The sequence below is a fragment of the Apodemus sylvaticus genome, chromosome 5, assembly GCF_947179515.1.
Source record: "Apodemus sylvaticus chromosome 5, mApoSyl1.1, whole genome shotgun sequence".
NCBI lineage: Eukaryota > Metazoa > Chordata > Mammalia > Rodentia > Muridae > Apodemus > Apodemus sylvaticus.
The window spans coordinates 103,495,541-103,521,439 of record NC_067476.1 but is presented as its reverse complement, the minus strand read 5'-3'; the positions used below and the strand labels follow the sequence as shown (position 1 = coordinate 103,521,439).

Sequence of the window (25,899 nt, the reverse complement as noted above, 5' to 3'; positions counted from 1 at the left end):
TGATTCTTATATGACGTCTTTTTGTTTTTGTTTTGTTTTGTTTTTATGAGACAGGGTTTCTCTGTGTAGCCCTGGCTGTCCTGGAACTCGCTCTGTAGACCAGGCTGGCCTCAAACTCACAGAGATCTGCCTGCCTCTGCCGCCTGAGTGCTGGGATTAAAGGCATGTGTTGCCACCACCCGACTTTCATATGTACTTTTAATACAATATTGCAGTTAATCTTTAAACTTATTGTGTGTAAAGTACTTCAGAGATGAAGATTAAAATGTATTTCAGTTCACAGTAAGAGAAGAAAAAAATCATTACCTAAAGGTAAAAATGACAAAAAAATGTTGTTTCAACAGGAAAATAACGAAACTGGCTTGGAGAATGTCATAAACAAAGTGGCCACATTTAAGTAAGTGTCTAATATTTATCCTTATCTGAGAGATAGGCTGATCTTTATTTTTATACTCTGGATATTTTTTATAACATTTGATTAATTTTTAGAGTGCCCAGGAATGAGAATACAATATGGAGTTAGAGGGGTGAGGATGGGGAATGCCAGGCACGTTAAACGACTGGCTGTCTAATGATGAAGCAGTTCCATGTGTTTGTTGATGAAATGAGGTTCTCTGTGTGGCAGGTAAGTGAGAGAGTCGACTAGTGACATTAGGTGATGCAGACAGGAAGCTAATAAGACTGTCTGATACCTTTTCCCAATACTTTGAAGCTATGACTTCATTGTTTTACAAATTTTTGTTTCATATGCTAATCTTAGATTTTTTTCCAATAGAGTTAAAGGGTATTTTATAAACCCTTCACTCTTTGTGGTATACAAAGTGAAAATGTTAGTTGAATTAATTCTTGAATTTTGGAAAATTGATACTAGTAATGTACTTTGACTTGTGATTATATTGTGTTTAGAGTGATGCTGTTGAATTTTTTTTTAAAAGACATTTATTTTTATGTTCATTCATGTTTTGCCTGCATATATGTCAGTGCAAGAATGCCAGGCTCTCTGGAACTGGAGTTAACAGACAGTTGTGAGCTGGGTCCTCTGGAAGAGCAGCCAGTGTTCTTAACTGCTGAGCCATCTCTCCAGCTCACTACTAATTGTAAATAACTTATACAATAACATGTGGGGTTTTTTTCCTGTTAGCAGTGTTTAATGATATTTTTTAAGCTAAGAATTGGACAGAAACTCAAAGATGCTAAATATTCATAGTAGATATGGTATGCTCCTTTAGCTGTGGTGCATTTTCTTTGTTTTTTTGTTTTTGTTTTTGTTTTTGTTTTTTGTTTTTTTCAAGACAGGGTTTCTCTGTATAGTCCTGGTTGTCCTGGAACTCACTCTGTAGACCAGGCTGGCCTCGAACTCAGAAATCTGCCTGCCTCTGCCTCCCAAGTGCTAGGATTACAGGCATGTGTGCCACCCTGCACGGCTGTCGTGCTTTTCCTACTACAGCGCTTGATAGATGATTCCATACTATTGATAGAACAGTTTGGTATGATTTGTATCTCTACCATTTGAGATTTGACCCTAAGTCAAGTAGTATACTGTAATTTAACAGCCACCTTTAAACCCAGAGGCTACAAAAGAAGTCTGGGAATTTAAGCATGCTATCAGGTTCACCTAGCACAAAGCAGACTTTCCCAGATTTGTTTGAATTTTATGACTATTAAATAAAAATGTCACTGTTGTTAGGATTTTGTATTCAGTGTATATTTTTTTAGTTACCATAGAACTAAATTGATCGTTTCCAAGATATAATATTTTAATGGGAATCTTGAATTTTAGATTAGACTTTAGAATTTTTGTCTGGTGTCAATTCTGTGAAAACAAAAACGCCGTTCTTCATCTCTGTTGTCTCTTGCTTTAGGAAACCAGGTGTGTCGGGCCACGGAGTGTATGAACTGAAAGATGAATCACTGAAAGACTTCAATATGTACTTTTACCATTATTCTAAAACACAGCATAGCAAGGTAGGAAAAGTATTTTTTTCATAAATAAACCTGAAGTCCTGTATGTTTTCTGAATCTACAGAAATGTAGTTTCATAATGGCTCTCAGTAGAAGGTGTTAATTCATCCAAGAAGTAACCTCTTATATAGACAATATTTAGACTATTTGGCTGTAGCAGAGATGTCTGTAATAGTGGCTACAGGAGAAGAGGATTCAAGGGCGTGTCCTTCACTCACAGTCACTCCTCTACTTGGCTCTCTTGTTCTTTAGATTCTTTCTTCCTCCCTCCTTGCCTCCCTCCCTCACTTCCTTTCTCCTCCCCTTCCCCTCCATCTTCTCCTCCCTTTGTCCCTTTCTGTCTCTGTTTCTCTCTGTCTCTCTCTGTCTCATTTTCTTTCTTTCTTTTATCTTTCTTGTCTTTTACACTAGTGATTGGTACATAGTGTCTGTTGGTCTTAAAAGGATGATAAGTGATCACTTGGTTTTGGTGATGGCTGGTTTTGTTGACCTTTGGTTAAGCTGAATAATTTACAAAGGTGTGGGAAGGAGAGAGCTGGTTACTACCAGCATGGTCTTGCTTGCTTGCTGCCATTGTGGGAAATGTTCTACTCTACCATGGCTTCTTCTTCATGATGATCTGAAGCCAGACATGGGCTGAGCGAGATGCTACTGCCCTTTGTATCAGGCTGTCTGCTGCTTTCTCACAGCAACGGAGTCTAACACAGGAGCTTTCATTTAATAACATAAATATAAATACAAATACAGATAAAAGTTACACACTGTCATGTAGGTTCTTGTTCCGGATAGAAGCTAGGAAGTCTTTCTGACTAAAGGAACAGGAGCTAAGTTCTGAATGAGAATCATACCTCACTCATCTTGCAGTGCCTTCTCTAAGACAGCTATTTGGTTTCTAGTCAAAGTAATATTATGAATATATTTTAAATTAGCATATAAAATATTTTAGTAGGTAGGTCAATCTTTTTACTTTTTCAAACAGCGTTTTGTTTTGTGCTTGTTAAGCAGTATATGTAATAATAGTTTTTACTTTTTCTTTTTCTTATATAGGCTGAACATATGCAGAAGAAAAGGAGAAAACAAGAAAATAAAGATGAAGGTAAAATTGAGTTTCTGAACTGACTTCATTTTGCCTATTTTTTGTGCATGTTTTGTTGATGTGCAGGGGGCAACTCAAGGAAATATAAAAGAGCCTCCTTTCATTTATTTACTAAGATATGGCCAACATGAATGAGAGCCTTTTAAATTGTCGACAAATGGAATTTATTTTGAAAAACTGATCTAGCAGTTTACATTTTCCTTGACATTGATGTTTGCAGTACTTTGAAGCAGAAAAAAATCATAATTTTGCATTTAAACTTTGGCTTTTCATATTTACAATTTAGTAAGTTAGGGTAGTATCTTGTTTGTCTCTTTTCCCCATTTATTCTGTTTCTCCAACAGCATTGCCACCACCACCTCCTCCTGAGTTCTGCCCTGCTTTCAGCAAAGTAGTCAACCTGCTCAGCTGTGATGTTATGATGCACATCCTCAGGACCATCCTCGAGCGGGCAGTGGACACAGAGTCTAATCTGTGGACAGAGGGGATGCTGCAGATGGTATGCTCGCCTGCTTGCCTGCAGTGTTGCTTTGAGATCTTTGTGGAATCTGAAAGACAGTCCTTGGATTAATGTCAGTCAGAACCATGTCAGAAACACGTTGTACTTAGGAATCATAAAGTAGTTTAACTGTGTCCCAAGTTTCTTTCCTGATATATTCTCATGTTCTTAGCATCTCTGTCCTTGGGAACATTCACATTTTAAAAGACTCAAAAAAAAAAAAAAAAAAAGTACATAGGTTAGGAATAACCAGGAAATGAGAGCCAAGCTTGGGAAGGAGTAATAAAGTAAGTAGTCTTGGAAAAGCTTGGACAAACATCTGAATATGTAGAATCTGCTGGTTAGCCACGGCCAAATCTGAATGTGCCCTAGAGTTTCCAATCTTGCCTGTCTACCACCTGTCCATCGTTTCTTTCCCTCTGGGTGTTCTTCAGCTTCCTCTCCAGCTTGGCCTCCTTATCCTGGGCCACATCTAGGTTTCAGGCATTCCAACCCTTAGACCCCTACCTTTCCCCTGCTTTGTGAATTCTTTGGCTTTGGTCGTAGTAGGCCCAGGAATGGTGATGGAGAGGAAAGTACAGAAAGCTCATGAAAAGATGCACAAGCATGGAAGGCGTTCCTGCTTTTCCTTCTGCTTTTCCAACAGTGATTCTGACAGAAAGCAGGGGCTGGATCCCTCTCCCCAAGTCTTCCTCCTGCTCTCCCATCAAGCTTCAGCAGCTGTGTTGTGCTAAGGGAGATTAGCCTTCCACTCCCTGCCACAGGCTGACCTCCCCTGCTGTCCAGCCCTGAATGGCATGGAAATCATCAGCTAACCAAGGCTGCCCTCTCCCTTCTTGAGAGATGCTAACAGATGAAGAAAGCTGGTTTTTAAAGATGGTGTGAGCTCAGATAAACCAAGGAGTAAAGACAAGTTTCAGATCTATAAAATGTCGTCTATCCTTATTTCCTTTTGTAATACTTGTGGTTGGGATTTTTTAGAAATTTAATTATAATGTACCCTGTACTTTTGTAATGGGGGCACATTATGGTGATTAAAGGTAACTGTATTCCTGGCAAGCCTCTTATTGATTTCATTAATTGCAAAGATGCTGGGAAATAGAATCCATTTGATTGATGAGCTCTTTTGGAACATAATCTATTCCTATGCTATTTTAGGTACTACTCTCTAACTCTATTTATTTGAACTTCAGTTAAAAATTTCCTGATGTCTCCTAACTCCTTTTCCTGAGTTAAAAAAAGTAAAAGAAAAAGAAAAAGGAAAACACAAAGGAAAAAACAAAGTCTCCTCATGTTAGTGATAAGTCCATAACACATTGCAACATGCTGTTTTTGTTTTTTTCTTTTCTTTGAGACAGGGTTTCTCTGTGTAGTTTGGCTGGCCTAGAACTTGCTCTGTAGACCAGGCTGGCCTTGAACTCACAGAGATCCACCAGTCTCTGCCTCCTGAGTGTTAGGATTAAAGGCATATGACACCGCCACCCAGTGCATCATATTTTTATAGGCTTATATTTATTTTCTTTAGTTTGGTTTTGGTGGTGCTAGTGAGTGAACTTAGGAGAATGTATATACTAGACAAGAACTCACCACGAAGCCACACCTGCAGCTCTCTTTGTTCTATTATTTATTATTTATTTTTGAAGCAGGGTCACATGCTGTAGCACAAGGCAGACTGAAACTCCTTATGCCTAGGCTAGCCTTAAACTTGTGGCAGTCCTTCTGCCTCAGCATCCTGAGGGCTAAAAGTATACAAATGAGCAGCCATACCTGGCTTCTTGACCTCTAGTTAATAAATTACTTAATCCTGCTATTTTTATGACAGCTATAATTATATATTTATTTAATACCTATTTAACTGAATAATCTCTATCCTTCTCCCCTGTTGGCTATTATTGGTCTGTAGGTTCATGGTCTTTTTGTATCTCAGTGATAAATACTTGAAGTACTATATTCAGTATTGTAGAACTTTATTTGAACTCCAGTTAAAAATTTCCCCACAACTCCCAAAGTCCTTATCTCTCTCTTTTTTTACAGGTTTATTTATTATTTTATGTAAATGAGTCTAATGTAGCCTTCTTCAGACACACCAGAAGAGGGCATCGGATCCCATTACAGATGATTGTGAGCCCCCATGTGGTTGCTGGGAATTGAACTCAGGACCTCTGGAAGAGCAGTCAGTGCTCTTTACCACTGAGCCATCTCTCCAGCCCATCTTTATCTCTTAAACACTGTAAATGTTTTGTAAATCCTGGAAAGTATTCCAACATAAGCACATAAAGGTTTTTGCCATTCTTGGTTGTATATATATCTCATTATATAAGAATACTATTATGCATTTAACTTTTACTGATAGACATTGGGTTTGATTTTAGGGTTTTGCTATAATAGAGAACACTAAGATGAACATTGATCACAGTTAGCTTGCTTGCTTGTGACAGGTTCTCTTTACATTGCTCAGACTGGTCTTGATTTTGTGGCTTAGGTCATCCTTCCCTCTCAGCTTTCTAAGTTCATGAGATTACAGGTGTGTGCCCTACCTTGTTTAAAATGAACAACATCCTTGTACAAATATGTTTACTTACATAAATGAGTGTATTTGCCATACCAATTCCTAGTATACAGTCTGCTCCTTTACATTTTTGACTGATGTTGTCACAATAATTTTTTTAATGTAAAACTAGTTTATGTTCCTTTATCACCAGTGTAATAACAAGTAACTGCTTCCTAAACCTTTTTGGCAGCTGTGTAGTTTATAATAAACTCCAAATGCTTGTCATTTTTTTAAGTAACATTCTTTCAATCATCTTAAACTATATCTCTTTAATTTGAAATGGGTGCTCATCATTTCTCTTTCAGTTATCTTTGTTTATAAGCTTTGTCCATTTTGGGTTATTGTTTTCTTTCTTTTGGGTTGTTTATATTAGTGCCTCCAAGTAAAGAAGAAGCATTGCAAAGACCCTTGTTCTCCCTTTTTCAGGCGTTCCATGTATTGGCCCTGGGCTTGCTGGAGGAGAAGCAGCAGCTTCAGAAAGCTCCTGAAGAAGAAGTGACTTTTGACTTTTACCATAAGGCTTCAAGTATGCTAAAGCATCATTCCCCAGAAGTTTCTAGCTTATTGCCAGTTTGTAATTGGAAGTTTGGACCTTAAACAGTTGTTATCTGTCAGTCCTTAAAATTTAAAAAGCCCTTTGTCTTATAGTTAGGGTTTCGTTGCTGTGAACAGACACCATGGCAACTCTTTTTTTTTTTTGATTTTTTCGAGGCAGGGTTTCTCTGTGTATCCCTGGCTGTCCTGAAATTCACTCTGTAGACCAAGCTGGCCTTGAACTCAGAAATCCACCTGCCTCTGCCTTTGAAGTGCTGGGATTACAGGCGTGCGCCACCACGTCCAGCTCATGGCAACTCTTATAAAGGAAAACCTTTCATTGGAGCTGGCTTACAGGATCAGAGGTTTACTCCATTATTGTCATGGTGGGAAGCATGGCAGCATCAAGAGAGATGTGGGGCTGAGAAGGAGCTGATCCTCAGGCAGCAGAAGGAAACTGGGTACCAAACTAGGTGGAGCTTGAGCATATATGATACCTCAAAGCTAATCTCCACAGTGACATACTTCCTCTAACAGGGACACATCTGCGCCAACAAAGCAGTACTTCCTGATAAGAACCCCTCCCTATGAGTCATATATTAAGATGCATGAGTCTGCGGGGGCTACACCTATTCAAACCACTATACCCCTTAAATCATTTATTTGCCTAGTGTGTTTAGTTTTTAACTAATATTTTCCAGTATACTCATTTTTTTTTTAGTTTCGTAGTGCATATTTTTTATTGCATGATCTTTCATTCCTGGGTGTGATTGTAGTATGAGTGGAGAGGAGTGTGTCTGACTGAAAGTGTTTTGTATATTTTTTTCTAGTTTTGAAGAATAGGATAGGTTTAGGTTAGAATGCTCTTAAGCTAAGATACTCTTGTTCAAAGCAAATTCCTGAAACATTAATTGCAAGACTAATAGTTGTAAGCACAGTATGACATTTTCTCTTTACACTAATCTTGTAGATTACTGAAGCCTTCTCTGTGTATGACAATAACCTCCCCACTCCAGCATCTCTGCAGTAGTTCTTCTCAGTGTGTACTTCGTGTAGACAGTGATCAAAGAGAGAGAAGGCAAGAGCGGTTTATTAGGAGTAGCTCTTGCTTGGCAGTGCAAGTGGGTGGTGCAGAGAGACTTAAAATAATGGGCGTTTTTCTCATCCTATCTTTCAGTACTTATTAATTCACATAATTGTAACTCAGTATTTCATATAATCACAGATTCTTTCTTTGACAAATTGGGGTAGAGAAGGCACTGACTGGCAAGCCTCCGTCACCACCTGGACGATAGGCACTGTGGAGTAGACTAGCGCATAATTATGAAGATAATCTTCTTTTAATACAATTTTATATTTTAAAAAAGGATTGGGAAGTTCAGCCACGAATGCTCAGAATATACAAATGCTTTTGGAAAAACTCAAAGGAATCCCTCAATTAGAAGGCCAGAAGGACATGATAACGTGGATACTCCAGGTATATCACAAAAACGAACTGGTCTAATGTGTTATGTGTTGCTTAACATCAGGAAGGTATTTTGATTAATGCATCATTAAGTGATCCATCCTTACTTGAATACCACAGAATATACTTATGTAAACCTAAATAGTTTGTTACTTGGTGTGGCCTTGATGTAGTCAATAAACTCAGTATGTAAATACAAGGTGTATGAAATTGCTACTGGTATAATTACTGGTATAACTGTTTTACTCTTGTAAGTAGAAAGAGCATACTCTCAAATTATCCTGATAAGAATAGTGTAGGGGTGAAAGTGGACATCAGTGGTAGGTGTGCTTACCACGTGTGAGTAAGTCCCTGAGTCAGACCCTAGAATCATAGATCAGTTTCTAAAAATGTTCAGTATGATACTGTAAAAATGTACAGCAAGTAACGTTATATAGACTCAGCAGGTTATATTAAGGAATATGTGATATATATATAAAACACACATATAAACATGTAACAAAATGAAGCCTTGAGTTTGAGAAAGATCAAGGGATGATTATATAGGAAGGTTTGGAGATGAAAGGAGAAATAATGTAAGTATAATTTCAAAAATAAAAAAAAATCCAAGAATTGAAAGTCATTTATTATCATTATTATACATAATTATGTAATTTCATACTACATATAAAAATCTACTATTTGCTGCTAGAATTCAATCACCGTTTGTAGTCATTTACTATCAATTATTACAACTCTGGTTTTTTTCATGGTAGCAATTCCTTTTTTTCTGTTTCTCTGGCATTTATTTTAATAAGATATTCATTTACGACATTATTGGTTACATTTACTGAGTAATTGCAGTGTGCCATGATGAATTCAAGGTTCCAAGCAGCACAAAATGCTTGCTTTCCTGGCGCATGCCATAGTTGAAGTACAGATAATATTCATCAGAATAATCCAATAGCCTGAGAGGGTGCTCTCTCGGATAATACGGAAGGGCTTTGTCAGCAGCTGAAGTGAGAACTGAGGCCCGGGTCACTCTAGAGCCAGTGCTTTACCACATAGAAGACTGTTCCAACAAGAGGACACCGCAGGGCAAGAGCAAGGCCAGCATCACTGGGACCTAAGGGCAGGCGGGGTGTCCGGGATAGCCAGGCCGGACTGTTCCCTTCACAGGTCAGAATACAATGCTGTATCATTGTTATGAGAACATAACTAAAAATGAACTTTAAACTGGCATTAGAGGTATGCTTTAGAGTACCAGTTATTTAGAAGGATAAACATTTGGAAGTTAGAGTTCCCACTAACATTTAAATTTAACATTTAAAAATAATTTGAGCTGCACCTTGATCCCCAGGCAAACAGTTGTTCTCGGAGTAGCAGACTTAATTAAACTCAGCTGGTGGCTCCTTGGCCAACAGCAGCACTGTTTGTCACAGACAGGGTCACTTTTTAAATTTTGTTTTTCTAATACATCTAAGTAGCTTACCTCAAAGGGATTTCTAGACAAGATGGCTGAATCAGATTAGTGATTTAAAATCTGTCTTCTCAGTCTAACCAAACTTAATATTTCATCTGTTTTCACAGATGTTTGACACAGTGAAGCGATTAAGAGAAAAATCTTGTTTAGTTGTGGCCAGCACTTCCGGGTTGGAATCCATTAAAAGTGAGGAGGTAACAGCGCGATGACTATGCTACGCTCGTCTGTCTTGGAATAGAAGTCACTTCTTTAGGGGAAACTCCTTGTGGCAAAATATGGCATTTCTTTGTCCGTCTTTATTCCAGTGCTTCTGCACCGCACTTTAAAGGAACTTGATGCCCAGTGAACTCTGTTATAAATACCTTACTAATTTTAAAATGCTTTCATTTCTAAAATTAGGACATGTCTCAGTCAATGGCATCTAATAATTTAGTCATTAATATTCATCTCTTAGGAAGTATAAAATAATGGTACATCTTAGATTCAGTGAAATTAGATAATTAGATGTCACGACTTTCCATAATGTTTTCAATAATTCAGTATTTAATTATTAGAATATTCTTTTTGTTGTTGTTTGTTTGTTTGTTTGTTCGTTCTTTGAAACAGGGTCTTTCTATGTAACTGACTGTTCTGGAAGTTGCTATGTAGACCAGGCTGACCTTAAACTAACAGAGATCCATTTGTCTCTGCCTCCCAATGCTAGAATTAAAGGTGTGCGCCATCACATCCATCCATCTTATTTATTAGAATATTCTTACTTGAGGTTACTAACTTTTTTCTTAAAGAAAATGCATTGTACTTAAGTTAGTGTATGATAAAACATTTATCTCACATGTGAAAGGCCTGGGGTAAATCTTTAGTACTTGTAATAAATCTCTTTTATGTTATTTTTCATCTTCTGGTTTTAATTTTGGTAGGTCATATGCATATAGAAATTTAGCCATTTCTTCTAGGTTTTCCAGCTTCTTAGTGTATAAATTTTCAATTTATTCTCTAATAGTGTTCTGGATTTCACCGGAGTCTGTTATAGAACACCCTTCTATTCTAATTTCGTCTTCACATTCTTTCTTTGTCACATTGGCTAAGGATTTGTCAGGGTTTTTGGAAGAACCAAGTCATTTAGCCCCTATTTCATTAATCTCTTCCCTAATTTTTATGTCTTCCCATCTCCTGGGTTTGGGATTGGCTTAGTGTTGGTTTTTATAGAGCCATAAGTTGCATCATCAGGTTGTTTAAGATCTCTTGGGGTTGTTTTTTTCTTTCTTTTTTTTTATTTTTTGTTTTTTTTTTGAGACAGGGTTTCTCTGTGTAGCCCTGGCTGTCCTGGAACTCATTCTGTAGACCAGGCTGGCCTTGAACTCAGAAATCCACCTGCCTCTGCCTCCCAAGTGCTGGGATTACAGGCGTGCGCCACCACCGCCCAACAAGAATTAATTCTTAAAATATTCGTTAAGTATTGCTTGTAGCCTATGGTATGGTCAATTTTGAAGACAGTTCCATGTCACTGAGAAAAATGCATAATCTGTATCTGTCAGGTAGAATGTTCTCTAACCATTTGGCTAATGGTGTATTGTAGCTCTGAGGTTTATTTAGGTATTTTTAGTCTGAAAGACCTATTTAAATGTATGAATTAAGTATTGAAGTCCTACTATTACTGTATCAGGACCTATATATTTTATGCCTTCTATGCTTGTTTTACGAAATTTGGGACTCTTAATATTTAGAGTATAAGCGTTAATAAATGCCATATATTTTCGGGTGTGTGTGTCAAGACCCTGTTTCTCTCTGTAGTTTCGCTGTGCTGAAACTCACTCTATAGACCAAGCTAGTCAGCAACTCAGAGATCTGCCTGCCCCCTGCTTCCCAGGGCTGGGATTAAAGGCATGTGCTGCCACACCCAGCTTATTGTATCTACTTGATGGTTTGTTCTTTTATTGATATGTAGTAGCCTCTTTTAACGCTCTAATTGCTTTTTGTTTGAAGTCTGCCTTATCAGATATGGTAACTGCTGCATCAAATAGAGCATACTTAATCTGGACATGTAGTTTTAACAGGAGATCCTATCTAAAGTTGGTGTTATTAACATGCAGATCACTCACGATAAAGAAAAAGCAGAGCGGAAGAGAAAAGCTGAAGCCGCCAGGCTACATCGCCAGAAGATCATGGCCCAGATGTCTGCCTTACAGAAAAACTTCATTGAAACTCACAAACTCATGTACGGCAATACGTCAGAAATAACAGGGAAGGAAGACTCCGTTATGGAGGAAGAGAGGTAAAACAAAAAATTAATAGTTCTTAATAGCATTCTTCCAAAATCATTATTAATATGGGAACAGCAAAAATAGAAACTAACCCATCATTTTTTATGCATTTGTATTTTGTTCCAAGGAAAAATGAACTACAATTATTAAAAACTGAAATAAATTGATCACCTAATAGAGGTGATTTATACTAGTTTTTCTTTTGTTTCTTGGGACAGGGTCATCCTTTCTAGTCCCTGATGGTCTTGAACTTGGAACAATTTTGCCTCAGCTTTCCAAGTGCTGAAATGACAAGGATAATTCACCACACCAACATTTTTCTTTTCTTTTATATTTAGTTCCTTAAAAATTTTTTCTTAGCCGGTGGCACACGCCTGTAATCCCAGCACTTTGGAGGCAGAGGCATACGGATTTCTGAGTTCGAGGCCAGCCTGGTCTACAGAGTGAGTTCCAGGACAGCCGGAGCTACACAGAGAAACCCTGTCTTGAAAAACCAAAAAAAAAAAAAAAAAAATTTCTTGAGATTTATTTCTTTTTATTTTATATGTATGGGTATTTTACATGCATATATGTTTATGTACCACATATGTACTTGATGCTCACAGAAGCAAGAGAAGGCACCAGATCTTGTAAAACTGGAGTTGCAAATGGTTGTGAGTTATCATGTTGCGGCTTGGACTCAAACCCAGGCAGGTCCTCTAAGAGAGCAGTCAGTGGTTAACCCCTGAGCTACCTCTCCAGTCCCATACATCTACTCTCACTATGTAGCCTTGGTTGCCTTGGAACTCACTATGTATACCAGACAGACTCACAGAGATCAGCTTGTCTCTGCCTCCCGAGTGCTGGGATCAAGAGTATGGACCACTCCTCCTGGTTAAGTTTAAACTTTGGCAGATAGTCCACATTGCATTTCTGGGTGACTCTGTTACCTTGTACTAGTGCATACTAGTAGTGCATGAAGATGCTTCAGTCTCATGAGATCACAACTTATGGGCTAAGAGTGAAGGTCCGTGGTAGAGTGCTTGCTCACACGAGGTACTTGGTTCAATCCTAGCACCATAAATTAAAATGTAAACATTTTTTGGTTGCTAGTTAGTGCAAGGATCAATTCACATAAAGTTGTTTACTGACTTTTTACATTTTGTCTTTTGACAAGTGCCTGTTATTATTTTTTCCATATATATTATATATCTTTTAGTGTATATATAATATATAGTAATAAAGGTAGATTCTCAATGTCTTAAGTTTTAATTTTTTTATCTTAATGCCTTTTCTATTCACAATTTTAACTATAATTATATTACTATATTTTCATTTTGAAAATCAAATGTTAGAGATAAAGCTAAAGTTCCTTTGGATACTTGACTAAGTCTTATATGCTTTTCTGCCTTCCGTGGTTATAAGTTTTATGTGTATGATTCTGCATTCAAGGGGTTAAGAAAAGGTTGAAAGTTCAAGGCCAGTCAGAGCTACAGTGAGCTGTAGGCGGGCCTAAGCTGCACATATGTGGAACTTTGTCTAAAAGTAAAAAAAGGTCTATGTCTATATGTCAGGATTTTATTATACTGTTGCATGCAAATATGCAATCACAAAGTTATCGGGTATTGTTAGTCAGCCTTTTGTTTTGTTTGCATGAGTGATATATACTTACTGTATCTCTGATGTTACAGCTGAGCAGTACCCCTTGAAAACTGTATCATGTTGTGTGTCATGTTAATTCACACTGAGAGCGATTGAGCCAGTTACATTTCTTTTATTTTTTTTAAAGATTTATTTATTATTATTTAAGTATACTGTAGCTGTCTTCATACACCCCAGAAGAGGGCATCAGATCTCATTATGGATGATTGTGAGCCACAATGTGGTTGCTGGTATTGAACTCAGGACCTTCGAAAGAGCAGTCAGTGCTCTTAACTGCTGAGCCATCTCCCCAGATCCTGAGTCAGTTACATTTCACTAAATAATGTGCCATATTGCAGTGAGTTTTTTGTATAGTTTTGCAGAATGCTGAAGCACATGACCTCTGAAGCCAGGTCCCTTGGGTTAGTTAAATCTTCGTCCTACTACATACAAATGATGAGTTCCTTGATCTATCTCTTAGCATCTCTAGGTCTCAGTTTCTCCCTTTGGGAAAATGGAGGTAATTATATCTACCTCACATTTATTGTAAGGATTAAGTGGGGAAAACAACAACAACAACAGAAAAAAAACCTGTGAAATGGTGCCTAGCATCATAATCAAACCATTATAAAGACTCGCTTTTATTTGTATTTTATTTCCCGGTATATTGTAGATCATAAGTATTGCTATAGCATTAAAGTTTGTTAAGGTTTAAAGTTTTGTACTTTTAACATCTACTAAACTAGAAACTGAAGACTAAATGCCTAATGAAAGGGATTGGATAAATTGCGGTGCACTAGCAGGAGTAGCCCTGGGCAGCTAGTTCAAATAATTCATGACAGAATAGCAAAGGTGTGAACAAGTAAGGCAGCATCTAAGTGAATTAGTCTGTTTATAGGGTGATGGTTTTTGTACAAAATGTGTATTATAAATAGAAAGCAAATTAGGAAAAAATGAGCAATAGTATTAATGGTTACATTGCAGAATGCAATGCTTTTTATTTTCTTCTTAATACTTTTCTATATTTTACAAAATTTCTTTGATATGTGAACTATTAGTCATTCAGAAAAAGAGAATGGTCCCACGTTTGTTGATATAGTAAATTAAATAGAATCACAACATATATCATATTCTATGATGTATTTCTTTGTGCACTTAGAACAAAGTGAATTTTCTAGTTATAAAATTAACTGCTTAAAGCCAGAAGGTTCAGGGTAGATTTTAAAGATAATATTGCTAAATATAATTTGTATTTATATTTTCTTACTTACCAAAATGTAAGGACAGTGACCAAAGCCTATGATCTCATTTCTTTTGCTTCTTTTGATAGCACCTCAGCAGTCAGTGAGTACTCTAGAATTGCTCTGGGTCCTAAACGGGGCCCAGCTGTTACAGAAAAGGAGGTGCTGACATGCATCCTCTGCCAAGAAGAACAAGAGGTGAAACTAGAAAATAATGCCATGGTGTTGTCAGCCTGTGTGCAGAAATCCACCGCCCTAACCCAGCACCGGGGGAAGCCTGTGGACCTCTTCGGGGGTACGTATTGCTCAGACAGTCGCCTTTCAGCCATTTCTTCTCCTGCCTATGTGATTATAATAAAAGTAAACTGAAAGAGGGTTAACCGTGAGGTTGTATGTAAGTCCCGTTTGGTTAAAGAGTACATCTAGATGTAGAATAGATTAGGTTCTTCCATGTCACATCAGCTACTTGATGTTTCGGTGTTGTTTCGATTTTTGTTAATCCTCGGTCAGTTGCTCAACCCATCTCATTTTGACTTTATTTTGTCTTCAAACCATTTGAAAGTAGATTGCAGGCCTCATATCCCTAGGTATTTCTGAATGCATTTTCCAAAATTGAGGACAGTCTATATACTTACCATACCATTATCATACTTAAGGAAGTTAATAATTCAAGAATATTATGTATATATAATATTATATATATATATAATATACAATCTTTATTTCTATAACTGTTCCCAAAATATCTTTAGTAGGAAGGCATATTTTTTAAATAAAGATCTAAACATATTTCACATATTGCTTTGACAAAGTTTCTTTTAACTGGGCCTGTAATCCCTGCACATGGAGAGCTAAGTTAGGGAGATTGCCATGAAGTAGAGGTTAGCCTGGCCTACGTAGTGAGTTCAAGACCAGCCTGAGCTACACAGTGAGATACTGTCTCACAAATAAAACAAAATAAAAGTTTGTTTTAGTAGTTTTAGTGTAATCTCTTGTCCCTTTTTTCAAGATAATAAACAGTTTGATGAATTCAAACTAATAATTTTATTCAGTGTCTCACACTGTGAAATTATGTTTGCCTTATGATTAGATTTATATTAAACAATTAATTACTTCATCAAGTATTTGTTTTACATACTTGTTTTACATCAAGTATTAATTACATAATACATTATACTTATCTAAAGTTAACTGCTTTATAGTTTAAATTTTATTAAAGTAATGATGATGATAAACTAACATTTATTAATAGTTAACGTGTTCCAGTCACTGACTCAATACTCACAACAGCCTTGTGCATTGCATGTCATCGTATGAATGGGGGAGCTGAGCACACAGGTTGTATGCTCAGGCCATGAGTGATGTGAGAATATCATAATTTAAAGTTCATGCTCTGTGACTTTTGTTTTCTGTCTTAAAATTGTCATGTATGGTGGCTAGAAGCATGGCTCAGCAGTTAAGAACACTTGGTGCTCTTGCAGTGGACCTAGCTTCTGCATGGTGGTCCACAACTGTCTGCACCTCTAGTTCCAGAGGATCTAGTGCCCTCTTCTGACCTCCTTAGGTACCAGCACACACAGACATATAGGCTGGCAAACACTCATATAAAAATAAATCTTCTTTGTAAGTTGTCATGTATTTAAATTATTCTTTAAAATTATGAAGGCAAATCTGTTCTTGAAAAACAGAAAAGGGGCTGGAGAGTTGGTTCAGCGCTTTAGAGCACTGACTGCTCTTCCAGAGGTCCTGTTCAATTCCCAGCAACCACAAGGTGGCTCACAACCATCTGTAATGCACTCTGATACCCTCTTCTGATGTGTCCGAAGACAGCTACTATGTACTCATATGCATTAAATAAATAAATAAATAAATAAATAAAAGAAAAATAGAAAAGCATTTCAGCAGCCAGTATAATGCAGCTTGAGCCTACTACTGTTTAGAATTACAGTGTAAATGAATATGGATTTGTTAATCCATAAGAATTTCAGTATCTAACCTGATGGTCTTGCTTCTTTCTCCTTTTTTTCTTATTATTAGGAATATATATCCCGTTGCCATATTGTTATACTTGGACATTCCTAAGAAATAAAATTGTAGCATTTTAGACCTGAAAGCTTTCTCCATTCCCACCTGCTAACATTTAGAGAAGCTCAAGTACATACCTGTTATTTCTGTCTTTGTGAACCAGAAGCGCTGGACCCTCTCTTCATGGAACCAGACTTGGCACATGGAACTTACACAGGAAGCTGTGGCCACGTCATGCATGCAGTGTGTTGGCAAAAGTAAGTTGTCCTCTGACGTGTTCTTGAAAGAGACTAGGAACATGGATGCTCACTACATACCACAAAAGGCATGTTTCTCATGTCTGCTTTCTGTTTTTCTTATTGAATAAAGACATTTTCATTGCTAATCCTGATTTCATGATACTAATTATACTTTTACTTATTGTTAGCTTTGGAAATTGATGTATCAAATTCCCAACTATATATTTTAGGGTTCGAGTATAGCATGATAATACAGCATGTACTTATCACGCACAGCAGTGCCGCCCTAGCTCAGACTCAAGCACTGGAAATGCACTTGCTTCCCGAAATCTAAATAGTATCAACAATGCTTGTCCTAGGCAGGCGAGAGAAGCAGTAATCTTCATTTAAAAGACAAAACCAAAAACTTAAAGTATATATAGTAGAAAGTATCTTTGTTGCCATTTGTGGTGGTGCATGCCTTTAATCCTGCACTGGGGAGGCAGAAGCAGTGGGCCTGTGAGTTCCAAGGCCTAGTCTACAGATCCTGACTCAGGACAGTCAGGGAACACAGAAAAGTCCTGTATTGAAAAGAAAAACCGAAACCAAAATTAATAAGTATCTTTGCAATATGACATATTCTGGTTTTACCTTGAGAAAAGATAAAAAAATTTAAAAATATAACTTCTGATAAATTTTTTGTATAGCTTACTCTTTGCCATTGGATTAAAAACATAATTGTCCATTGAGAGACCTCAGTGGTGCTGATGATTATCAGGCGTCTCTAGGCATGTCCACTTGCTGTCAAGGCAGGGGACAACTTAGAGAATTCAACAGTCATTCAGATTTGTTTCTGTGGTAATGTCTATTTACACTCCAAGTGGGCAACCTGTTTCTTTTATATTTGTAACACGTATTTTTGTGATAAGTTCTAAAGATACTAAGTCCAAAATTCTAGAACTTTTTACTGAGGCTAGTCAGAGCCACATGAGCTGTTCTGAGTGGACCTGTGTCTTTGGATTTTGCAGGTATTTTGAAGCTGTCCAGCTGAGCTCCCAGCAGCGCATTCACGTTGACCTATTCGACTTGGAGAGTGGCGAGTACCTGTGCCCGCTCTGCAAGTCGCTCTGCAACACCGTCATCCCCATCATTCCTCTGCAGCCGCAGAAGATCAACAGGTGCTTCTTCACCATTGTTCCGTCCGTCCGTCCTCTAAGCTTCCACTTGCCTTTCCCTCCTTACAGAGATCAATGCCACCCTCATTCTGAAGCCGTCACGTGAGATGAAAGCCTGGTTTTTGGAGCTGAAGAGAACTAGGGTGTTCATTTACTTACAGAACTGTGTTGTGCATTTTCTTCCCACCATTGAAGCAGTAGAACCCCAAAGTTGCAAATCCGATTAGAAATCTGTATAAAAGATTAATGATGAAAATAAGTAAATTATTACATTTATCATATCTTTGAATAAATTGTGAGCATTTAAATTTTAAAATATTTTACATTCTGACAGTCTGTTATTACAAGTCTCTAGGCATGTCTACTTGCTGTTGAGGCAGGGGACAAGTTAGAGAATTTAACAGTCATTCAGGTTTGTATCCACAAATTTTCATCGCTATATTTCCACATTCTTTTTTTTTGCAATTTTTTTTATTTTTTTATTTTTGAAATATGAAATAGAAACATTTTATGATAGAATTGAAGATTTACATGGAAAATATTTCTGATAAAATTGTAGAAAAATTTTAGGTATTAAAAATTTTAAACATGTTAGAATTGAAGATTATTGTGGAAAATTTTATATAGCTGTAATAATGGTAGGCATAAAAGTATTCCTAAGTTGATTGAAAGTGGAATTATAAACATTTTCTGATAAACTTGAAGATTTACATGGAAATATTTCTGATAAAATTGAAGAAATATATAGAAAAATATATTAAAATTAAAGATTATCATAGAAATTGTACAGATAAAGTGATAGCATAAAGATAATTCTAAGTTGATTGAAGGTGGAATTATAAACATTTTCAGATGAAATTGAAGATTTATATGGAAAATATTTCTGGTAAAATTCAAGAAATATATAGAAAAACACATTAAAATTGACTATTTCATGGAAAATTTTACATATAAAATGGTAGATATAAAAACTCTTTCTAAATTAATTGAAGGTGGAATTAGAAACATTTGTGATTAAAAAAAGATTTACATCAAAAACATTTCTGATAAAATAGAGGAAATATATAGAAAGACATATTAAAATTGAAGATTATCATAAAAATAATGCAGATAAAATGGTAGACCTAAAAAACATTACTAAATTAATTTAAAAGGGAATTACAAACATTTTCTGATAAAATTGAAGATTTACATGAGTAATATTTCTGTCAGTCTATGTCTTTTTATTGGGGAGTTGAGTCCATTGTTGTTAAGAGATATTAAGGAATAGTGCTTTGTTGCTTCCTGTTATGTTTGATGTTATTTATATGTTTGTGTAGGTATCTTCTTTTGGGTTTGTTAGAAGAAGATTACTTTCTTGCTTTTTTTAGTGTAGTTTCCCTCCTTGTGTTGGCATTTTCCATCTATTATCCTTTGTAGGGCTGGATTTGTGGACAGATACTGTGTAAATTTGGTTTTATCATGGAATATCTTGGTTTCTTCATCTATGATGATTGATTGAGAGTTTTGCTGGGTATAGTAGTCTGGGCTGGCATTTGTGTTCTCTTAGGGTCTATATGAGGTCTGCCCAGGATCTTCTAACTTTCATTGTCTCTGGTGAGAAGTCTGGTGTAATTCTGATAGGTCTGCCTTTTTAAGTTGCTTGCCCTTTTTCTCTTACTGCTTTTAATATTCTTTGTTTAGTGAATTTGGTGTTTTGTTTATTATGTGCCAGGAGGAGTTTCTGTTCTGGTCCAGTCTGTTTGGAGTTCTGAAGGCTTCTTGTATGTTCATGGGCATCTCTTTCTCTAGGTTAGGGAAGTTTTCTTCTATAACTTTGTTGAAGATATTTATTGGCCCTTTAAGTTGGAAATCTTCACTCTCGTCTATACCTATAATCCTTAGGCTTGGTCTTCTCATTGTGTCCTGGAGTTCCTGGATGTTTTGGGTTACCAGCTTTATGCATTTTGCATTTTCTCTGACTGTTGAGTCAATGTTTTCTATGGTATCTTCAGCACCTGAGGTTCTTTCTTCTATCTCTTGTAGTCAGTTGTTGATGCTTGCATCTATGACTCCTGAATTCCTTCCAAGGTTTTCTATCTCCAGAGATGTCTCACTTCATGATTTCTTTATTGTTTCTACTTCCACTTTTAGATCCTGGATGGTTTTGTTCAGTTCCTTCACTTGATTGTTTGTGCTTCCCTGTGATTCTTTAAGGGATTTTTGTGTTTCTTCTTTAAGGACTTCTGCCTGTTGACCCATGATCTCTGTATTTCTTTAAGGGATTTTTGTGTTTCCTCTTTAAGGGTTTTTATCTGTTGACTGATGTTCTCCTATATTTTTCTTTTCTTTCCTTTTTTTTTTTTTTTTTTTGGTTTTTCGAGGCAGGGTTCCTCTCTGTGTAGCCCTGGCTATCCTGGAACTCACTCTGTAGACCAAGCTGGTCTTGAACTCAGAAATCCACCTCCCAAGTGCTGGGATTAAAGGCATGCGCCACCACCGCCTAGCTTCTGTATTTCTTTAAGTCTTTCTTGAAGCCCTCTATCGGCATCATGAGATACGATTTTAAATCCAACTCTTGCTTTTCCAGTGTGTTAGGGTGTCTGGGACTTGAGTGGGAGAACTGGGTTCTGATGTTGCCATGAGGCCTTGGTTTCTGTTGGTAGGGTTCTTGTGCTTGCCTTTCGCCATCTGGTTATCTCTGGTGCTAGTTGGTATTGTTGTCTCTGGCTGGAATTTGTTCCTCCTGTGGGCCTGTAAGCCTGTGTCCTTACTTCTCTGAGCTCAGAAGTGAAAGCACTGCTGGGAGATCTCTCTCTCCTGGCAGGCTGTGCACAGAAGGCTGTGGAGTCTCCCTGCTCCCTGGTGCCAATGGTGGCAGGCAGACTTCCGTCCCAGCTACTCCACTGATCTTAGGCCCTGTGTGCTCCTAGCTGTTCCCCTCCAGAGAGAAGGTAGAGGGAGATCTCACCTCTGCACTCAGAAGTGAAAGAGCTGCTGGGAGATCACTCTATCCTGATGGGCTGTGCACAGAAGGCTGTGGAGTCTCTTGGCTCCCTGGTGTCAATGGTGGCAGGAAGCTATTTCCACATTCTTGTGGATAACAAAAATTGTTATTTTAGCCAGGTGTGGTGGTACACACCCAGTATTTAGGAAACTCAGGCAGCAATATATGAGTTTGAGGCCAGCCTAGTCTACATAACAAGTTATAGGTTAACAAAGGCTACATAGTGAGACCCTGTATCAAAACGAACAAAAGTTATTCTTTAATTTATTATAAAATTAGCAATTTGTAATGATGATTCCAGCAATGGAAATGGTTTTAGTAATTTGAAGAAGTACCTTTGGCTGGAGATGTTATCACTCGGGTAGAGTGCTTCCCTAGCAAGTGTGAGGCTCAGCTCCACAGAACAGCAGCGTGCCCTCACCGTGTCCCTCCCAACATAAGTATGTGAAGTCAGGTGTTTGGCAAATGGAATCAAAAAGCAGTCACTTTATCTCACTAGTCCATGTCATTGGAACGTCTTTTATTTGTCATATTTGGATATGTAATGCCACTGTATACAAACAAAGATGTGTCGAGAAGATTGCCCCTTCATTTGTTGAGTAACCGACAGCTTTAGACAGTGTACCATGCACTTACCATGTCGCACTTACATCTCACACTTGTCCACTGAAGTTAGTACTGCTATTTTTACTTCAACAGAGAGAATTGAATAGCCACTGTGAGTGGTTTCTGCTTGTTCCAAGAGATTCAGGATTTGAACCCAGACTCACTTCTAACTTCTGAGGGTGGGGAGAAGTGTTTGTTTCTTTGGTTGGTTTTGGTCGTTTGAGACAAGGCTTTGCTGTGCAGTCTAGGCAATCTTTGGCTTGTGATTCTCTTCCTGATGACTGAATTTCAGGCACATACTACCATGTCCAGCTTCTTCCAGTTTCTTGTTAGATCAAATAAGCTGTTTTTTTTTTTTTTTTACAGTGATTCCCCAAAATAAAGATACTTAAAAATCTAATTGCTTTCTAAATAAGTAGCAACTTATTTCCTCAACTGTCTTCATTCACTAAGCTTTATATAGATATGATCTGTTTTTACTTTTGATTATGTATATGTGTTGGGGGAGTGTGCATATGTGAGTGACGCTGCCTTCAACGCGCAGTACTGGCTGCTCTTTCAGAGGACCCAGGTTCAATTCCCAGCATCTACATGGCAGCTCACAACTATCTGTATCTCTAGTTCCAGGGGATCTGACACCCTCACAGAGACATATGTGCAGTCAAAACACCAATGTATGTTAAAAAAATAGAATAAAAAAGAAATAAATGTTTAAAAAAATTATTAAAACTGTAGAACTGGTCCAGAGAGGTGCTTCAGCTGGTTAAAATGCTTACTGTGTAAGTAGACAGACTTGAGGTCAGATCTCTTGCACTCATGTAGAAGCTGTCACCCCCGTCCATCCTCCTATGTGGAGATGGGAGGCTAAAATAGGAGAATGTCTGGAAGTTCAATGTGTGTACCAGCAAACAGCAAATAAGCCATCTCAGACAAGTTAGTAGGGAAGAACCACTATTGAACTTTTGTTTTCTGATATCTGCACATGTACTATGGCATACACATACCTGCAGTTACACATACATGCACTTCATGTATGCACAAGTTTTATTTTTCTAAAACATATTGGGTTTTTTTTTTCTAAGTCATAATATACTTTCACTTTTAAGAATCAAAAATATTTCTTAGGCCAAATTTATGCTAGATATTCAAATTCAGCACAGGTCATTTTATATTTTACTTCAAGACTGCCATTTCAGGGATTAGAGAGATAGCTCAGTGATTAAGAGCACTGACTGGGTCCTGAATTCAGTTCCCAGCATCCATATGGCAGCTCATAATAAGTTATAATTATAGTTCTAGAGGATCCTTTGCTGGTGTACAGATGTACATGAAGACAGTGCACCCTAAACATAAATAGATCTTTTCTGTTTGTTTGTTTTGTTTTTCAATACATTTTGGGGAAGGGGATGTTGTTTTTGTTCTCTGTGTAGCCCCGGCTGTTTTGGAACCTGTAGGCCAGGCTTGCCTCAAACTCATAGAGATCCTCCCGCTTCTACCTCTCAAGTGTTAGGATTAAAGGTGTGTGCCACCCTGCCTGGCTGTAATAAATGTTTAAAAAAAAAAAAGTAAGCCTTCCCTTCTAATGCATTCTTATTTATGGAGCATACATTCTATAAAGGAGAGACTTACAGTGGCAGTATGAGCTGCTAAGCTATGAGAAAGTCCAAGAAAATGCTAGAGGCTAGCCAGTGCCTGACACTGTAGACAGACTTCAGACAGCTTGTTTCTGAGATAATGACATTTGAGTAGAGATCTGAGTGAGGGCTAGATAATTGCTTTTCTCCAGAGGAAGATAGGTTTAGAACAAGTAAACATTAAGAGCAAAGGCCCCAAGGTACAACCATCATCATCATGTTCTAGGCATTGCCGTGTACCTGGATGGGGATGGCATGGAGCCCAGTCATAAGAGGCTAAGGGAAAAGGGTAGAATTGTTTAATTTTAGGTACAGTAGGAAACCACTGGTCTGTTAAATAGAGGGATAATGAAATCTGATTTATACTTTTAGAAGCTCCTTCTGGTTGTTACATGGTAAATTCATAGTTAAAAATCAAATAGAACAGAAGCAGAAGGAACCCAGAAACCTTTAATCCCAACATTTATGAGGCAGAAGTCAAGCCCAGCCTGGTCTTCAGAGTGAATGAGACCCAGAACAGCCAGGACTATAGAGAGAGAGAGACTGTCTCAAAACCCTAAGTAATTAAAAGGGGAAAGGGAAAGAGCTATTAAAGACCATCGTAGTTCACAGAGATATGGCAGGACTTCAGGAGGACAGTGGATAGAGGTAGGAAGAAGTGATCTTCTCGGGATATGTTAGAACCTGAAACCTATAGATTCAGTGTGGAGGAATTGGGATGTCAGTGACATCACTTAGCAATTGGTGAGCAGCCATGGTGGTGTTTCCATATACTGGTATTTGATTACTTCAGGGTCATGGATGGACAGTTATTTTTGAGATGAGGTCTTACTATATAACTCTGGTTGGCCTGGAACTCAGTGTGTAGACTAGGCTGGCCTCAAACCCATAGGAATCTGCCTGCCTCTGCCTTCTAAATGCTGGGATTAAAGGTTGTGCCACCATGCTCAAGCTCAGCAGAATTTGTTGACAGGGTTTCTCTGTAAAGACCAGTCTGGTCTTGAACTCTCCGAAGTGCTGGGCTTAAAAACAAAACAAAACAAAACAAAAAACAACACACAGCTGATGTTTTTAATATATCCATAAATGTTTAATATATCAAAGGAAAGACCCAACAAGTTTACCCCTGTAGATTGTCTTTGTACCACCTGAATTGACCATTTCTAAATATCACTTTTTTGTAGTGAGAATGCAGAGGCTCTTGCTCAACTTCTGACCTTGGCACGGTGGATACAGACTGTTCTTGCCAGGATATCAGGTTATAATTTGAAGCATGCTAAAGGTTTGTGGGAATCTATTTGTACTGGAAATTTAAAATTTGTTTCTAAATGTTTAAAATTTTAAAAATGTAATTGTATGTTTCTGAGCGTTTTGCTTGCATGTATGTCTGTGAACATTTTATGAGTTTAATGCCCTCAGAGGTTCAAAGGACATTGGATCTCTGGAACTGAAATTAAAAAGTTGTGAATTAGGTCTTCTGGGAGAGCAGCCAGTATCCTAAACCACTGAGCCATCTCTACAGCCCCCTAAATCTTTAATTTTTTTACAAGTAATAATTATGCTAAAGCATGATTTGAAAGTACAGATTTGTTAAATATCAGGAAATAGAGATTTTGAGACCTTTACTTTTTGGCTATCAGTTTACTCAATTCAATCATAATGGAAAACAGAATAGTATATAATGTTCTGTCTTAATATTAATAAAATGTATTAAAGCTGTATCCTAATATATATAAATATATATAATTTTTACAGCTGAGGGACAAATGTTACCATGGATATAGGCTTAGAAAAATGAAATTGAAGATCACTTACAACATTGGGTGAGGAGGGGCTGGGGACATGAATCAGTGAGTGAGTCCCTGCTGGGACTGCAGAGGATCTGAACTTGGGTCTCCAGCACTTACATGAATGCTGGGAGCTGGAGAAAGGGACGGATAGATCCTAAGAGTCTGATGGCCAAACCTGTGGTCCCAGGTTCAGTGAAAGTCCTGTCTGTAAAAATAAGGTGGGAAGTGTAGAGGCAGGTGCTTTATGCTCTTCTCTGGTCTCCTCATGCATGTACGTGGGCTCCTGAGCCTGTACACACATGTACACACATGCATATATACTCTACCATGTGCACATGATATTTGTTGAAGAAATGTCTTTATTAGGTTATAAATCAACAAATGAAGGTAAAGTCCAGTATGTGTTGTTTGGCTTTATCTGTCTAAGAAGAGTTCTTGCAGACCTGTCCAGGCTGCGCTCCAGCTCCTGGGCTTAAGCGGTTCTCCTGCCTTATCTTCTACATGGCTGGGACTGCACACAGCTGCCTCCACATCCTGCTTAAAAATTAGTTTGAGGACCTCGCTTGGTGGCAGGAGAGATCCAAGTCCTGTAAGTTGTCTTCTGGACTGCACATGAACCACCTCCACATACCTGGTGTACATGCACACAATCAGAAACACAGTCACATACATATGCATACATGCTAATTTATATATAAATGCAGGTTTTAAAAAAGAATGAAATAAATGAAGTTACCACTGAGGCAAAATATTCATTACCTATTAGAGGAGAAA

The 25,899-nt window shown here is 37.6% G+C and overlaps 1 protein-coding gene across 3 annotated transcripts in view; it reads left to right on the top strand.

The window, feature by feature from the left end:
* Positions 1–25,899, top strand: part of Ubr1 (ubiquitin protein ligase E3 component n-recognin 1) — a 121,706-nt gene that overhangs the window by 61,212 nt on the left and 34,595 nt on the right. For 2 of the 3 annotated variants that reach the window (XM_052183355.1, XM_052183353.1), the window contains exons 22-33: positions 345–397; positions 1,863–1,965; positions 3,010–3,058; positions 3,403–3,557; positions 6,535–6,634; positions 8,010–8,119; positions 9,677–9,763; positions 11,660–11,841; positions 14,781–14,986; positions 16,880–16,973; positions 17,963–18,112; positions 24,520–24,617. In XM_052183355.1, the coding sequence (XP_052039315.1) occupies positions 345–397; positions 1,863–1,965; positions 3,010–3,058; positions 3,403–3,557; positions 6,535–6,634; positions 8,010–8,119; positions 9,677–9,763; positions 11,660–11,841; positions 14,781–14,986; positions 16,880–16,973; positions 17,963–18,112; positions 24,520–24,617 (1,387 nt within the window). The remainder of the gene's footprint in view (positions 1–344; positions 398–1,862; positions 1,966–3,009; positions 3,059–3,402; positions 3,558–6,534; positions 6,635–8,009; positions 8,120–9,676; positions 9,764–11,659; positions 11,842–14,780; positions 14,987–16,879; positions 16,974–17,962; positions 18,113–24,519; positions 24,618–25,899) is intronic. The other variant, XM_052183354.1, reaches the window with a different exon arrangement.